The sequence below is a fragment of the Mesocricetus auratus genome, unplaced genomic scaffold (assembly GCF_017639785.1).
Source record: "Mesocricetus auratus isolate SY011 unplaced genomic scaffold, BCM_Maur_2.0 Super-Scaffold_100676, whole genome shotgun sequence".
In the NCBI taxonomy this organism is placed as follows: Eukaryota; Metazoa; Chordata; class Mammalia; order Rodentia; family Cricetidae; genus Mesocricetus; species Mesocricetus auratus.
In genome coordinates, this window is record NW_024429266.1 from 7,525,633 (window position 1) to 7,542,100 (window position 16,468).

General features: G+C 40.5%; 1 protein-coding gene across 1 annotated transcript in view; it reads left to right on the top strand.

The window, feature by feature from the left end:
* The window catches only part of Spata17 (spermatogenesis associated 17), a 164,661-nt gene that overhangs the window by 91,868 nt on the left and 56,325 nt on the right, over positions 1-16,468 (top strand). Inside the window, 2 exon segments of the mRNA XM_005082443.4 lie at positions 6,390-6,596; positions 10,990-11,138. Coding sequence (XP_005082500.3) covers positions 6,390-6,596; positions 10,990-11,138 — 356 coding nt within the window.

Sequence of the window (16,468 nt, forward strand, 5' to 3'; positions counted from 1 at the left end):
AGTGAGGTTAGATGAACAGAAACGTTTATGCGTTCCCAAAATAGCCACGTGGGGGAGAAAGTTTGAAAAGGTAAGAGGTGACAATAACTAAACATGTATGGACATTTGGAAAGGGGAAGATAGTGAGGTAGGAAGCAGGAGGTTGGGCTTTTAAGTATGTGGGTTCCATGTCAAGAAGAGGTAAAATGAAGACTATTTGTGGGCACCTTTGTGTGGAGAATCAGAGGTCAAAATCATTAATGCCTGAGTGCCTCAATAGTCTGACAGACAGTTCTAAGGGGCATCTCGAGGAAAGGTTTAATGACACTAAGGGTCTACTATCAACAAACCCATGCCTTTTATTTGAGAATTTTCATTTCTCCCTCATATTTGTAAGAGGGTTTTACAAGTTGAATTCTGATGGTTGTTTTCCCTCTCAGTATTTTGTTCTAGGTTCTTCTTTATTCTTTTTTCTTCCTTCCTTTTCTTCCATCCCTCCCTTCCTCCCTCCCTTCCTCTCTTCCTTCATTCTTGCCATCATGACTCTTTCCAGCCTGCTGCACAGGTTCTTAAACCATAGCTTGTTACCATAACTGAACATGAAGGCAAAAAAATGGCAACAGTAAAAGATTTTTGAGCATGCTATTCCAATACACATGCCCATGCTGTTTCTGGTAGTGCTTACCTGTGTCACATTGTGAAACTCATTGCAGCCATGGTTCTGAACACACAGCACCAAGACCTGGTAATGGCCATGCCCTCACAGAGTGCAGCAGCGGTGAATGAGCCTGAGGAAATTTTGCAGTCCTCATCACTTCAAAAGTTTCTCCTATCCTTTCTCTCACAGCACAAACATGCTACACCTTTTAGAGGTGCCCCACAGCTCTTAGACATTCTATTTCATTTTTGTTTCGCTGTTCTGGTCTTGAAATTTATCTTGACATATCAAGTTCAGATATTCTTTCCTCAGCCAGGGCCAGGCTCCTAATGAGCCCATCAGAGGCATTCTTCATTGCTGTTAAAGCATTGTTTGCGCCAGGCGTTGGTGGTGCACGCCTTTAATCCCAGCACTCGGGGGGCAGAGGCAGGTGGATCTCTGTGAGTTCGAGTCCAGCCTGGTCCACAGAGTGAGTTCCAGGACAGCCTCCAAAACAATACAGAGAAACCCGGTCCCGAAAAAACAAAAACAAAAAACAAACAAACAAAAAAACCCATTGTTTGCTGTGTCAAACTGTGTCTCCGCGTTTCGTGTTCATGTGTTCTTACCATAGTGTTCAGTCTTTTGGAATTCCTGATAGTTCTCACATTCATAAGATTATCTGACTTTAGTTTTCATAAATAACTTGTCCCTTGCTGCTGCTCCTGCCCACGTGTGTGTGTGTGTGTGTGTGTGCATGAGCGTGTGTGTGTGCATGAGTGTTTGTGTGTGTGTGCATGAGCGTGTGTGTGCATGAGTGTTTGTGTGTGTGTGCATGAGTGTTTGTATGTGTGTGCATGAGCGTGTGTGTGTGTGTGTGTGTGTGCATGAGCATGTGTGTGTGTGTGTGTGTGTGTGATATGCAAGTGCAAATGTACCTCACGTTGAGCTCAGAGGACAGCCTTGGGTGTGTCTCCTCACCTCCCATCTGGACTGAGAGAGGCCTTTTTTAAATTTTGTTTTGTTTTGTTTTTACTGTTTGTCAGGCTAACTTGCCTGCATACTACTTAGGATCCTCCTGTCTCCATCTCTCTGTGATTTCCCTTATACTATAGTTTTTGCCAGTGTTTTCATGTCTCTTTTGGACTTTCTCCCGAGTTTATCTTTTAAAAGAAATATGAAAAATCAAGAAATTCCACATCTATCCCTGAATTAAACTCAAATTCTCATTGTTGTTCTGAAGAATATCACTTTGGCAATGGCTTCTTGCCCCGAGCAGCTGATTTGATGTCCCCTCACTGTTTCCCCAGATCTCCTCCTCCCTGACTTTTTGGTCATTCTTTTGGTCTCAATGCCTTTCTCTATTTTTACTGCAAAACTCTACCCAGCTTTAGAACAAGATATCTTTGCCACAGAGATTTAGTTCCCACAGCACATGCTACATCTTTGATAACAGGCACCAGAAGATGAGCCCACCGGCTCTAGGATGCTCTGTTACTATACATCACAGAAGGTCTAACCTCCCTTTCCTCCTAAGAAGGACTCTGGGGTGTGAAGAGCGTGATCCATCTCTGTGTGCACCTTAGAGGGAGCAAGTTAGCAGGTATTCTACAGTCACTGACTTTGGGAGGCATTGGGGAATATTGCAGTTAAATTTCTTCTAATCAGCATTTTACAGGGAACATTTTAATGTATAATATTAATGGAAATAACAAATTCACTTCTAAAAATGCACATTTTTACTTAGTAAAGGCAGCTATTTAAAAATATTTCCCTCTGATTGTGTAAGAATAAAATGAAACCACACCTTTGTTTCTTCTTTTTTTAACAAATACATGAAGAAAACAAAAATATCCCCAGAATGAAACAGGCACAATGTAGTATCTAGGGGATGCTTCTAGGGGCATTCTCCAGCATCTATCTCTACCTCTCCTTGCACCAAAGCTCTGATGGCCCTAGAGATCTTCTCCAGCCATGCCGAGTCCTGAGGGGCACTGGGGTCTTCTCCAGGCATGCCGAGTCCTGAGGGGCGCTGGGGTCTTCTCCAGGCTTGCCGAGTCCTGAGGGGCACTGGGTTCTTCTCTAGCCATGCCGAGTCCTGAGGGGCACTGGGGTCTTCTCCAGGCTTCCCAAGTCCTGAGGGGTTCTGGGGTCTTCTCCAGCCATGCTGAGTTCTGAGGGGCTCTCAGGTGGTCTGAATGCAGTTCTATTGCTCCCATCAGCGGCACCACTGAGTTTCTCAGGAAATGACCACCAAGTGAGCAAACAAACCCCCTGCCCACATTAGTGGAAAACAGCCCATGAATGCTGCTCTTCAAGGCTTGAGGTCCTGGACGTCATGAAAGCTTCCCCTTCAGACCATAATGGTGATTCCTAAGGTCTGCATTCACAGGGCTCCGCTCCAATTTGGTGAAAGCCTTAAAAATTCAACTTTTCTACTCCTCTCTCTCTGTTTTCCCTTCCTTCTTTCACTTTCTTTTCTCTCCTGTTCCGTTCTATCCTCTGTGTGATAGCAGCCCCCGGTGTGGGTAAGCAAGAGCTCTAGCTCAGGGCTACAGTGATGAGTAGCTACAGGAGGAAGTCTGTGTGAAATATATTGGGTCCCTAAGTTTTAATCAAATGTGATTTTAAAAAATAAGTCAGAAGTAGTAAGGATTTCTACTGTTTAACACAGCTATTAAGACTACCCAGGCCCCCAAATTCACTTAGTGGAAGCAAAGCAAAACAAGCAGCAAGTGTGTGTAGTTAGTAAATGGTTACCTTTTATGTATTGGTATTATTTACTTTATGTCAGTAAGTTCATATCACATATGCTTTGGTGAATGCCCAGTGATGAGTACACCCTGCAATTCAGGGGAAATACTACTGCTGTAGCTGAGAAATGGCCACGCTACCTCTAGGTCCTCAACAGGAGCAATCGGGTGTGCAGTAGCCTCCCAGACTGAGGCAGCAGCAGGACCACACTCCGTCTGCTAACAGTGGGGCAATTACTTGCAGAGCGGGGCTTAGTAAATCCCCTAACACAAGTTTGCCTGGTAGCTATGTTGCAGTGTCTGCCACTGTTGGTTCAGCAGTCCCCACCATGGCAAATACTCCACTCAGCTCTCAAGCGCACTGTTCCTTCTGCTACTGGGATTTCTTCGGCAAAGTTCGTGCGCACGCGCACTACAGGTAGCGCCTCCTTTGCCAAATATGCACCACTTGCAGAAGTCACAGATTTTAAATCCAGAGACCTGAGAACGGTTTTCTGTTTTGTCCCTTTTGTGATAACCTGTGACTTCTGTTTGCTGGACGACTTGAGTGACTTCTGTTTCCAAAAAGAAAAAAGGCGAAGTCTCTGAACTAGCCTGTTTACCTCTGTTCACTCCCAGAGCAAGCAGCTTCCGAGTCCTGGCAAATGACTGTCTCTTAGCTGCTGGGACCTGACACTGAAGCATCAGTAACTGGTAGGAGAGTCCACGGTGTCCGTATCCAGTTCCATAGTCTCCTTGGTTCACAGAAGTGTGTTCTGAGAGGAAGCCTCAATAACCAAGACGAGAAAAAGTCAGACTGCAGCACCCCACAGACATTCAGGAAACAAAGGTCGGTGTAGGGAGCCCTTCGCACACATTCTGAGCCGGCACGGCAAGCGCTCTGTGTAAACAGGCTCACCCTTGGCTCTCAGATCGTTTGTGCCTCCACTTTCCGTCCGGCACTTCAGCAGAAGAGTGCAGACCGAGGATGAAGGAGCCTGCTGATAGATTGTCAGAAATATGGAATAGTTCAAAATATTAATGTAAGGCTAAGGGTGACTGGGTAACAAATGGTACGTTTGCTCATTGCTCAACCTGACACAATTAATATTCTAGGTCATGCTTAAGTTCCCATGATGGACAGTCTGAATGGGGGGAATTTAGGACAAATATATATCTATTATATAACTCATTCCCTTTTTTTGACCACTCAGAATCATAGCTTTTAAAAAAATCAGCTTTCACACCTCATTTGCGGTCTTCACCACTGGGCCACCAGTCAGCAGCGGGTCCTGCTGCACGGAGGTCAGTGGGAAGCTATTAGCAGAGTCCCCTCCTGAGAGCTCCTAGGCCTTATTGAGTTGAATGTTAGCATGACAGTACTGCAAATAACTCAGGTGTAGACTTTTTCTTTCTCTTTCTCTTTTTTCAAACAGTTAGCCCAGATTTCCCCATAGTGTTGGTCACTCTAGGAAATTATTGCTGGAAACGAAGTCCCCAAAGCAGGCCTGGCAGTGGCCCTTCTAGGTTGTGAAAAATGGGGGAAGCAGAAAATACCCCCATGCCCCTTAGGGGTCCCTGTGACTTGTGCGACTCACAGCAAACCATTCTTCTTGACCAGCTTTCAGGTATGGGATGTGGCAGTTGAGACAATCATACACTCTAAATCATTATTTACTGAAAGAAATAAAAATTAAATGGCTACTCTAGCAATAAACAGGTATTTACTTGCTGTGGGAAATCCAGGAGGGCCACTCTGCTTTTACTGAGCTAAGTTAGCTAATGTAATAATTTCTAAAATACTGACACCTTGAAGATTTTAAATGATACATTTGAAATTCAATTAAAATATATTTTCTATCTATATTTGATTTAAATTGCAAAGAGAATACACATGAGGAGGTCTCTATATAGTTGCAAAGTATAATTTAAGAAAGCTATCATGTCTCTCAAATTGCATTTCCCATCTTGCCTATGTATACACGTGCACGCAAATGCATGAGGAGATCAAGACTCCTAGTGGGGCAGAGTTAATGTAGATGCCAGCAGTGATTCCGGCCAACAGAGATTTTAAATGGTAAATTACAACCTTTAGCTAAGTTGTATGAATCTCACAACTTAATCTATAAGGTTGTAGAAATTTGGCAGTAAAGTAAATTAACAGATTTCCAATTAGACTGCCACCGACCAAAACGGCATCTATTCTCTTCTATCTTTTTCAGAGAGCATATGGAGTAGTTAACTGTCCTAGAAAGGTTCGGCATTTCTAACCCACACTTCCACAAGTGTTGGTTTGCATCCTACACCCACACCTGCCCTGTCCCCAGCTCTTCCTCTCTGGCTTAGAGGTACCGTCTACTCCACCATCGTCCGTTACTTAGGTCACTATTTCAGAGTTATCGTCGTGTTTTAGTTTTCCACAGCAAGCACGTGGAGAGGAGGGCTGTCCTTTGGGTATTTTGGCAACCTCAATGTCTACCAAGATGCAAGGCACACAGCAGATACTCAATAAATGAATGTAACCCTCAGCCGCTCAGAAAGGTGCATCATACCCTGCTCCAGCCTCACTTTCCAAGGCAGAGTAAGCACGTGCGTAGGGACTAGAGACCAAAGGGATTCACGGATGTGACCCCCTTTCCCTAACATGTTGTGTAATGATCCGTAATTCAAATCATCAAGTATTCGTTGCATACATAATTAACACCCCAAAATAATTCAAACATTGGACGTTTGCCTTCACGTTTTACAGATACCGTTTAAAACATATTTGTCAAGAATACAAAATGGATGACTTGATATCCCTCTATTATTTTCCCTCAAATACAATTTCAGACTAAGTTTTTAAAACATATTAACTCTACGATCCTGAAGGTTGCTAAGATTGTTGGTCTAAATCGGATATAAAGGGTCAAAGTTCTAAATCCTCCTCTGGTAAACCCAACCTCGATTAAACACCAAAGTTGAAATTTAAACTGTTTCTCCCTTGAATGAATGAAAATTTAATATCATATGAAAATGAAAGAATCTCTGTTCTTCTCTAGACTCCAGGTATATACAACTCACCTTTCCGAAACCAGCCTGACCCATGGGAGCTGCGGTTACAGAAGGCAAAGCCTTTAGGGCACAAACCAGCCACAGCCGCAAGGACCAAGTCCTACCATAGCTTGAGCAGCTGGCTCGAATGCACCAGTGCCCGCTCCTTCCCTCACTCGGCAAGTCTGCCACCTATCAACAGGAAGCGGTGTCAGGTACCAAGTGGCCCCATGTGAATCTGTCCGTTTTATCCTCAGTCTTCTCCTAGCCTCTTCCTGTGGGAAAGTATGCCTAGTATGACATCAGTCAGCGTCACCATTTTCCAGCACACATTTTCTTAGCATTAGGTTCATTAACACTGTTGGCTGACCAGTGCTGTCACCCACATACCAACTCTGTGTTGTCGACCTCAGCCTCCTCAAACTGTGATCTCCATTTCCCCTTTCCTGCGTCCCATCACGGCCTATTTTGCTTATCACAGTGTAATTAAGGCCCATCAAAATATGTCAGAGTTTCATATTATATACATATACATCTTTGCAAATTATGTAACTCCATCATATGTGTATGTCCAACTGTTTATCCATTCATGGCTCAAAAGACATGATCACTTTTATGTTAGCTACTTTAAAAATACCTCACAAACCCAATACCATGTTTCTGACTACACTATACACTACTAAGTGAAATGGGTTACAAGTCTTTTCATCCATCCTGTAGAGAGTATTTTTACTCTTTCCGTGGTGCTGTGTGATTTAAAATGCTATGCTTGTTTTTATGAAAGAAAAGTCCTTTCTTTTAAAGACTTAACTTGAAATAAGAAATATGCCACATTAAAGTTGTTGCCAAAAATGTTGGTAAGTAGTTTCCTAGTGCTGGACATTGTTCTGAGTGTGGATTCAGGACAAGGTTATTGAGGAAATGCCAGATTCTTGTGTGCAATGTTACAGTGGTACCTGCTGTAACCCATTGTTGCTGGATTTTTATGTTTATGTGCTGTCCAACTGACATACCATAACCTCTTCTTAGATAATACACATATTGTATGTACCATTTGAAACATGACTTGCATTTGAATAATTTATGAAGTGCGCAATGTGGAGATACTTCAAAGACTCACAACACAGACAGGACATCTTGACTATGCCTGGATTGTGTCAGGGTTAGGGAGGAAAAATCCTTCCTGGGTTGCAGGGCCGGCTTGGAGAGAGGAAAGGATATTTGCCATGATCTTAAAAGTCCTAGAAGGGACAACTCTGCGAAGCCTTCAGGATTTCAGCGGCAGAAGTCATCTAACTGTGGCTAGTATCATTCTGCAACAGGGTGGGGTTTGACTCTGCAGGTTAAACCTCTGTTCGTTGACGTCCTGCACAGGCTTGGTTCTTTATATGCATCCTTGAATAATCAATTCCAGAAATAGAAAAAGGCTTAAACCAAAGTGCATTTGCCTTTTCATAGTAGCCCTGGGTTACTGCCTCTGAGTCCAGTTTTCTTATGGCTGTAGTCAGGGGTCAGCGATGCCGTGACCTCTGAAGGCTTGAATGGGCTGTAAGGATAGGAAGGCAAAGAGATCCTTCATCCACATGGCTGGTTGTTGCCATGCTGTGCTTCCTCACAGTGTCCACACCACAAAGTGGCCCCCACAGTGTGCCTTCAAAGGGAGCCATCCTAGAGAAAGAGGAGGGGAGCTTTCAAAACAGAAGCCAGAACTGCTATCCCATGACCTTTGCCCTGTTCTCTTTATTCAGAATGAGTAGGCCTGTTTCCGTCCAAGGACAAGAGCCCACTCAGAACAGAGAATAGCATGAAGCAGAGCTTACTGGAGGCATCTTAGAGGCTACCTTTCCCTGCCTCTCAGTAAGACCACCTGCGTTCTACAGTGTTAAATCTTCCTATATTGCTATAATTATCTGTGGTATTTTTCTGTTCCCTGTAACTATACCTTCAATTGCCTTTATTTAAGTATTTTCCTCTCAAAACTTCTAACAAAATAAATACGATTAGCTGTTATTTTATGACATTTTAGAGGGAATCATAAAGCATCTCTAATGATAGATATAGATATACATACTATTTGCTTCTCACGTCTTCCTCTCTTTTCTTGCTTCTCTCTCATTTGATTTCTTGTCATTTTCTTTTCTTTCCTCTTTCCTTCTCTCCTTGGTCTCACACCCCTCTTTCTCTGCATGTACCCCTCCTATCATGCTCTTTCTCTCCTCCTTTCTTCCTCCATTGGGACCATTCTTCCTTTCTTCTCGTTTTGCTAGTCTCGTTTCTGTCTTTGTGTCCTCCCTTCTCTTTCCACTTGGCTTCCTTTTCATTCACAGCAGGATTTCTGTGTAATCATTAGCAGAGCAACATTTCCTTTATTCAATAGTAAAAGGGTCTATCCATTGAGAACATTGAAGACTGACTGCCCAGATACCAATGTTTGAACACAGCATTTGGAATTTGGAGGATGATTTCTTAAATGTGTGGGGCAACTCTACTAAGCTGAAACTTTTGTTAACTTTGATAAGCACTTTAAAATAAAGAATAGCTATTCAATAATATTGGTTGTAGAACAGAAATGCATTTGATTTTCATAACCAAGACATGGATGGAGACAAAGCAAAAATAAACCCTGTGCAGTTACAGCTGTGAATACAAGAAGTGTGTGTGTGTGTGTGTGTGTGTGTGTGTCTTCCAACAGAGGTTTAAATAGTCTGCTGACCTTGTCAGTTCTAACTTCTGAACTTTTATTTCTTCGACGTTTCTATTGTCCAAAAACCTTTTAAATTTTATTTTTGAAACAAATAAGCATCCTGCCACTTTTGAGATGTCACATTTTTAATGCCACACTGATTGCTATACTACACTTTCTAAAGGAAACCCTGATTTATAGTTCTTATCTGACTCACACACAGTCAAAACAGGACCACAAGAGTGACTGGCACTTATTATACAACCAAATACCAATTCTCCAACCATTGTATTTGTCAAAGAGCAAAAGAGTCCAGTTTAAGACTCTTGATTTCTTGAGAACAGATTGGAATAGTGATCGTGTGTCTTTAAAAAGCAAACTTCCACTACAAATCCATTAACCACTTTCAAATACAGCTATCCTCCTGTCCAGCTGTGGAAGGCACTAGATGATACTGATCTGCCATTTGTGTTATTTACGGTCCATGACTTTTATGGTAACTGGTTCCTATTATTGGTTTCTATTAATGTAAAACATAAGTGAACAGAAATGAGGCGTGAATCATTTCTTTTTATTAGCCCCACAGTCTTCACTCAGAGCTTGCAGAAGCCCCAGCTGTGACTTCTTAGTAATAACCCATCTAAAGGAGATGTTTTTAAGAGTAAGGAAGGAGATTAGAAATCTTTGTCCATTTTGTGTTATTCCTCTCTAACACAGTGATTAATGTACATGCATCATACTTACCTACGTACATACATACATACATACATACATACATACATACATAGGAGATGTTTTTAAGAATAAGGAAGGAGATTAGAAATCTTTGTCCATTTTGTGTTATTCCTCTCTAACACAGTGATTAATGTACATGCATCATACTTACATACATACATACATGCATGCATACATACATACATACATACATACATACATACACATCAGTATGTCGTAATGATGCAGCAAATGCCTTTGGCTCAGCTATGCTGATCTGCTGCTGGCTGGCCAACCAGTGAACTGTGATGCCTAGTGTAACTCCTTACCTTACTTTACAGGAGGCTGTGCCGAGAGTCAACCAGTGAACTGTGATGCCTAGTGTGACTCCTTACCTTACTTTACAGGAGGCTGTGCCGAGAGTCACCCAGTGAACTGTGATGCCTAGTGTGACTCCTTACCTTACTTTACAGGAGGCTGTGCCGAGAGTCACCCAGGCTTGTCTGTGGACTCTTTACTCTCTCAGCTGTAGCCCAGAAAGACTGCCATTAGTTCCAGAGCCACTGAGTATCAGAATTCAGATAAAACAAGGGTGGACAGTGGGGCATTTGTGTTTAAGAAACCAAGTAAATACAAGATTTGGCACCCACATAAAGGCTTTCATTTACAATACAAGAGGACTTTTGCAAAGTTAAAACTCATAATCTCTTTTGTTTTTACTAACTTAAAAAGAGAAATTTGTGTTGGAAGGACTATAAGTTACAATGGAGAGAAACCTAGAACCATGGGTTTGCTAGTCTACAAATGTCTCTGCCAAGTCTGAAACAGTTTTAGGACAATCACTTTCATGAAAGAGGACATTTCTAAAAGATAAGTTATATGTTTTGTTTATTTATTTGTTTCTTGTTTTTTGAGACAGGGTTTCTCGGGGTAGCCTTGGCTATCCTGGAACTTGTTCTATCTATAAACCAGGTTGGCCTTGAATTTAAAGATGTACCTGCCTCTGCATCCCAAATGCTGGAATTAAAGACAAGTGCCACCACCGCCTTGGCTGATATTCTTGTCCTTTAATTTGCTTGTTTTATCTCTATGAAAAATGTTTTAAATTAATTGAATATACTTGTTTTATTTTGTAAGAATTCAGCACCACAGTTGTCAATGTGTCTGGAACTCTTCCATAGGGAAACACATTTGTCCTCCTGTCTTGTCAGGGGCCCTTCCGAGACATTAATGAAGTCCTGCATCAGCGTTACAAGCCTTTGGAGCCAACCCTGAGGGTGTCAGAACCCATCAACCACTTAGAGCTGGCCAGAGAGGCGCTTAAGCAAGAGGAGCGGATGCTCAACGTGAACGACAAGATGTGAGTGCTTAGCGGAGCTTGTTTGCTGATTCAAACTTTCCAGTGTTTCCTGTTAACCTAACTTCATAGGGAAAGCTTCCCTTATTTATGCAGAAAAGTAAAGTCACTCTCTACCTATTCAGTGGCAATCATTTTACAGCACACAATGTTGTAAGTGAGGGCAGTATTGATGGTAAGATGTGTATACACCAGTCACAGGGAAAATGCAAATCCATATGCCATTCCCCTAAAATTCTCAGAGGAGATGAATACCAGTGATGCTTTCAGAGGGAAAATGACAACTGTGATGTCTGAAAATAAAGCCTTGAAATGTTTAATGAATTCATATTTATTTATGATGCTCTCAAAATAATATAATAGAGTAGGCACATCTTCTGTGGACGAGCTGTGCTTGCACACAACAGTCAATGCAACTTCTTAAATCAGTGCAGTGGGAGATGTAAGTTCAGATTGAGGAGGCAAGTCAAAGCAGAGGCTAACCTGTCAGCATATTCAGTGTAAATTATTTTAATAGCAGTAGTGACTTAGGCTTTACCACGAAACATCTTTCTCTTTATGTTCCCTTTCTCTTAAGGTGCTTTGTCCACAATAGAGTCACATGTAATTTGTAATGGACCATTGTAAATCTAGAATGGTCTTAATGCTATTATTGTTATTATCCTAGACTGTCTCATGTAATCATTATTGCAGTGTATCTTAGCCATATTTTAGCGTTTCATGCACTAAATGATAATGGCAATACTACCTGTGATTTTAATTACAATGTAATAATTTAGTATGATATAAGTTACTACTATAAATTCCTATATAATAGCATGTTATAATATATAAAATGCCATTCACAATAACTACTGACCATCATTGTATGTTACATGGCAATAGCTTATATAATAGTAATTACAAATGCATTAAAATATGTTGTATAAAGAAACAAGAATGAAATTTCTCCTTCATAGTAGGTTTTCAATCATTTTATCAGTCAAGAAATATACATATGTCTCTTTAGGATAAAGGAATTTTAAACAAATACTGAAAAATAAAAATGTTCACAAATGGTCATGCAGTCAAAAGAAATTGTCTAGATTTTCATCTTCAGTCACTGTTAGTCAAGAAAATAATTATAGCACTTTTAGTAGATTCTTCCAGTATCTGATCAAGTCAACCCAGTGTATCAAAAATAAAAATAATAGTGCCTTAACCTATTAGTTTTGGAAAAATACACATATTTACTTCAGAAATTACTTAAGATTCTTTGACTCAAATTTAGGTTAAAAAATGTAGCTTAGTCATGAATATATAAAGAGGTATGTCTTAAAATTCTTTTGTTTTTATTGTGAGATGGAGTCTCAGCATGTATCCCCGGCTAGCCCTAACCTTGCCACCTGTCCTTGCCTGTGCTGGTTTTCACTGTGACCAGCTCAGAATTACTTTTCTATTTTCAACAATTCAAAGTTTATGAAAGGGAAGACTCATTACCAAAATAATTGATACTGTAGGTTATCCCACTGACATTCATGGAAAAGTCAGTACTCTTCAGATGACCATGGTTACTGTAGGTTATCCCACTGATGCTCATGGAGAAGTTAATGGTCTTCAGATTATCATGATTACTGTAAGTTATCCCACTGATGCACATGGAGAAGTCAATGGTCTTCAGATGATCATAGTTACTGTAGGTTATCTCACTGACGTTCATGGAGAAGTCAGTGCTCTTCAAATGAATCATGATGCCTTCTCTTAGAATTTTCTTGATCAGGCTTGCAAGATCAAGCATCATGTCATCTCCAAAGGATGGTGCTTGGAGACTACCCACAGATCACCTGTAAGTAACATGTGTGCACAGGTCTTTGTGAAGACCTTTCATGTGGAAGCATTTGGAAACTCAACAGGATTTTGGGGATTACTAAGCCCATCAGAAACAAGCTAAGTCAGAATTGTTGAAGACTCACTGAGAAGTTCAGACCACTTACTCTTTTGGCAGCTTATCTAAGCAGTTGCTTTCAGTAGTTAATCTAATGTTCATTCCATCATAGAGGGTTTGAAATACTGATGCTTTATAACTTATTCCAAAACAATTGTGTTTTTGAATGGTGGATAATCCACAACTGTATCTTGTGTAGAAATATTAGAGCTAGGCTTTACATATTTATTGATAATAATTTCATGATGAAATCATAGAAAGAAGTTTAAACTTACACAGACATGTATGCTTTAAATGTGGAGACCCTCTTCCTACAATAACAAATTACCAGAAGTCAAAGGCAGGATGCCTGTCACCAGCCTGAGACTTGTTTAATGACCATCTGTGTATCAGTCGGAAAAGGCAAAGCTTTATCTCTGATCTCAAGGGCTAGAGATGCAGCCCTGCATTGATGCACAGTGCCTTTTGCTTTCATGTTGTCAGGAAGAGGACATTGCATTTTATCAGCAGGAATTTGAATCCTACAAGTTCAAATCTTGCCACATCCCACTGCCAACAACAGCAGTATGCTCTTACAACTCTTAGGAAAGTAATTTCACCACGTCTGCTAGGGGGATAAAAATGTTACCTTAAATGATTGTAATAAGGGATAGTAATTTAGACAGGTTTAAATAAAGAATAATTATTAATTATCAGGGCTGGGAAATATTGCTTAGTGGGTAATATTTGCTGCATAAGCAGAAGATCAGAGTTCAAATTCCCCAGCACACATGCAAAAAAGGTGGCCATGTGCATCTGTAACCCTACATCGAGGGATATAAAGAGGTTGTTCTCAGCTAGTTTAGTTCCAGGTTCAGTGAGACAACCCAATTCAAGGAAACAGGCAGAAAGGACAACATCCAGTGTCTTCTCCTGGAATCCACAAACACACATAGGTGCATACACTCACACATACAATTGTACATAATCACACACACACACACACACATACACTTTGCATATGCTACAGGAATCATACTTCTGCACAACATCTATCCAAGAAGTAGGAGGAAGAAATCACGTTACAAATACAGGTTTGGCTTCACACACTAATTTACAGGACTTCAGAAACTTTCACCACTCATTATCCCATTTTAAGTTCAAGAAATTTCTATTTGACACTACATGTCTGAATGTGTAGATATACAAATAACTGATAGTAAATCACAACATAATTTATTTTAAAATAATTTTATGCACACAATTTAACACATATTAAAGGTTAAACCAACTGGATATAATAAGATGGAAGTACTTGTTTATTTTTATTTAAAGAATTGAGTCTTGGTTGAATATTTGAATATGCAAGAAACAATATCTTCAGCATTTTTCCAGTTGATTGGCATTTTGATTTTTGCATCATCAGTGCTGACCTTACAGTTTTGCATAAATACATAATACAAAATGACAGAAGTATATTTGAAGGCATTTCAAAAACCGTTGAGAATGATCCTAATTCCAAGCTAGATTCATAGAACATTTTAAAATGAAACTTATCAGCAACTGTAGTGGCATCTTGCTTTGTCAGTGAACTTGTGGTGGTGGCCACATTGTCCTTATACTGCACATCTGTTTAAAGATTTTTAAAATTATATTTTGGAAGCTTCAGTCAGTAAGCAATATATGTTTCTGAGAATTAGAGATTATAGTTTCCCATGCTTCTTATACCTAATGATCTTAGTCAGGTTCTCTATGTGTCCCGAGATTTTCCTGACATAGATATTTGATCTTCAGACACTTCAAAGACCTACAGAATATGGACTTTAAATGTTTTAATAATTTAGAACTCCATTTACATGAGACAAAATTGCTCCTTGCAGCAGCGATTATTCCCGTGAATATGATGGACACCAATGACACCCATTTGGAGTTTGTTTTCTTCTTGGCAATACTGGCCTTTTGATCAAAGATCTGCCCGTGCTTCAACCACTAACATTGGACCTGCTGTTCTAACTGGGCTAGGAGGAGATAAACATAAAGAGACTGCTGAACCTTGCCAAGTCATAGTAGGACAGTCTTTTAAATTTTCTTGTTTCTGAGATGGTCTGTCAGATACTCTAGGCTTTAGCCAAAATTGGTTGCCCTGATATTACTGCAAGACCTTGGGTGACTGTCCAGGTAGCCAGCTGTTTCTGTCTTTGCTTGAACCTTTAGAAAGTCACACACTTATACTTCCTGCTCACCCTAGTATTGTTATTTTCCTTTTCAGGTCTTTGATGAGGTTGAAGACTAGATAGTCACAGCTAATATCCTCTCATATATTATCTAGAACATATTAGGTACAATACATAGACTTTCCAGAATAGGACAGCTATTGGAATAATCTCTGTTATATGCCATTGCCCTGGGCTTGGACATCTAGTATGTGTTTCTTGCTTAATTTTTCTCTTGCTGGTTGCAGTTCTGAATTTGTGTATGTTTTTACCTTTCCTTCTGCTGGACTATACTTGATATTTGTTACCATTGTATATAGTTTTTGTATCAGGCTTAAAATCATCTTATTTATATAAAAAAAGGGAAATGTAGTAGCATCTTGCTTTGCCTGTGAACTTGTGGTGGTGGCCATACCCTAGGGGTGTGGTTTCAGTTGTTCAGAAACGACCTCTTCAAAGGTAGAGGAGGATCTGGCATGCTCTCTTGGGTTTAGGAGAGAGCATTGGAAAGGCAAAGACTGTATCATTTGGAGCAGGAAGACCATGGTGGTTATTTACTATTATTCGTGTAAGTGCTTCCCTAATAAATACCTAATTATCATTTATCTTGGGTCTGGTAAACTCATTTAACCTACCCCCTTCAAGCAATTCAAACAGTTATTTTAAAAATCAAATGTTTTAACACAACACACTGCAGAGATGCATGAATTTGATACTTACATTTGGAGAATTTCCTGTGCACAAATAGTGTGATTCTTTGTTTTCCAGTGCCCTCAGTCGTGAATCTGGAGAGGGGACTGGTAGTGAAGTGGTGGTTGCTGGCGAAAGACCAGGCAGGAGAGTGGGGAGAGGAACCAGAGTGTGTTTGTGTACCCGTGTGGCATTGTTAACACAGTTAGAAAAAAAAGGGTTTGGAAGGAGGCCAAAAAGGACCTCGTTTTCAGTAATTAAAACATTAAAATCTTTGTTGATAGTTTAAGAGTGGAAAACTTTGTATAGACAGAAAACATGTTGCAGTTCTTAAGAGGGCAGCCTCAAATCATAGCTGAGATATCACGGGCAAAGTTTGTTGACCTCCACTGGCATTAATTGAGGTGGATGGGCCCGCCTTAAATTTGGGTAGTACCACTCCATGGATAGGGAACCTGAAATGAATGTAAAAGGAGACGGTCCATGCAGTGTAAGACATTACCTCACATGACTGCTGCGTTGACATC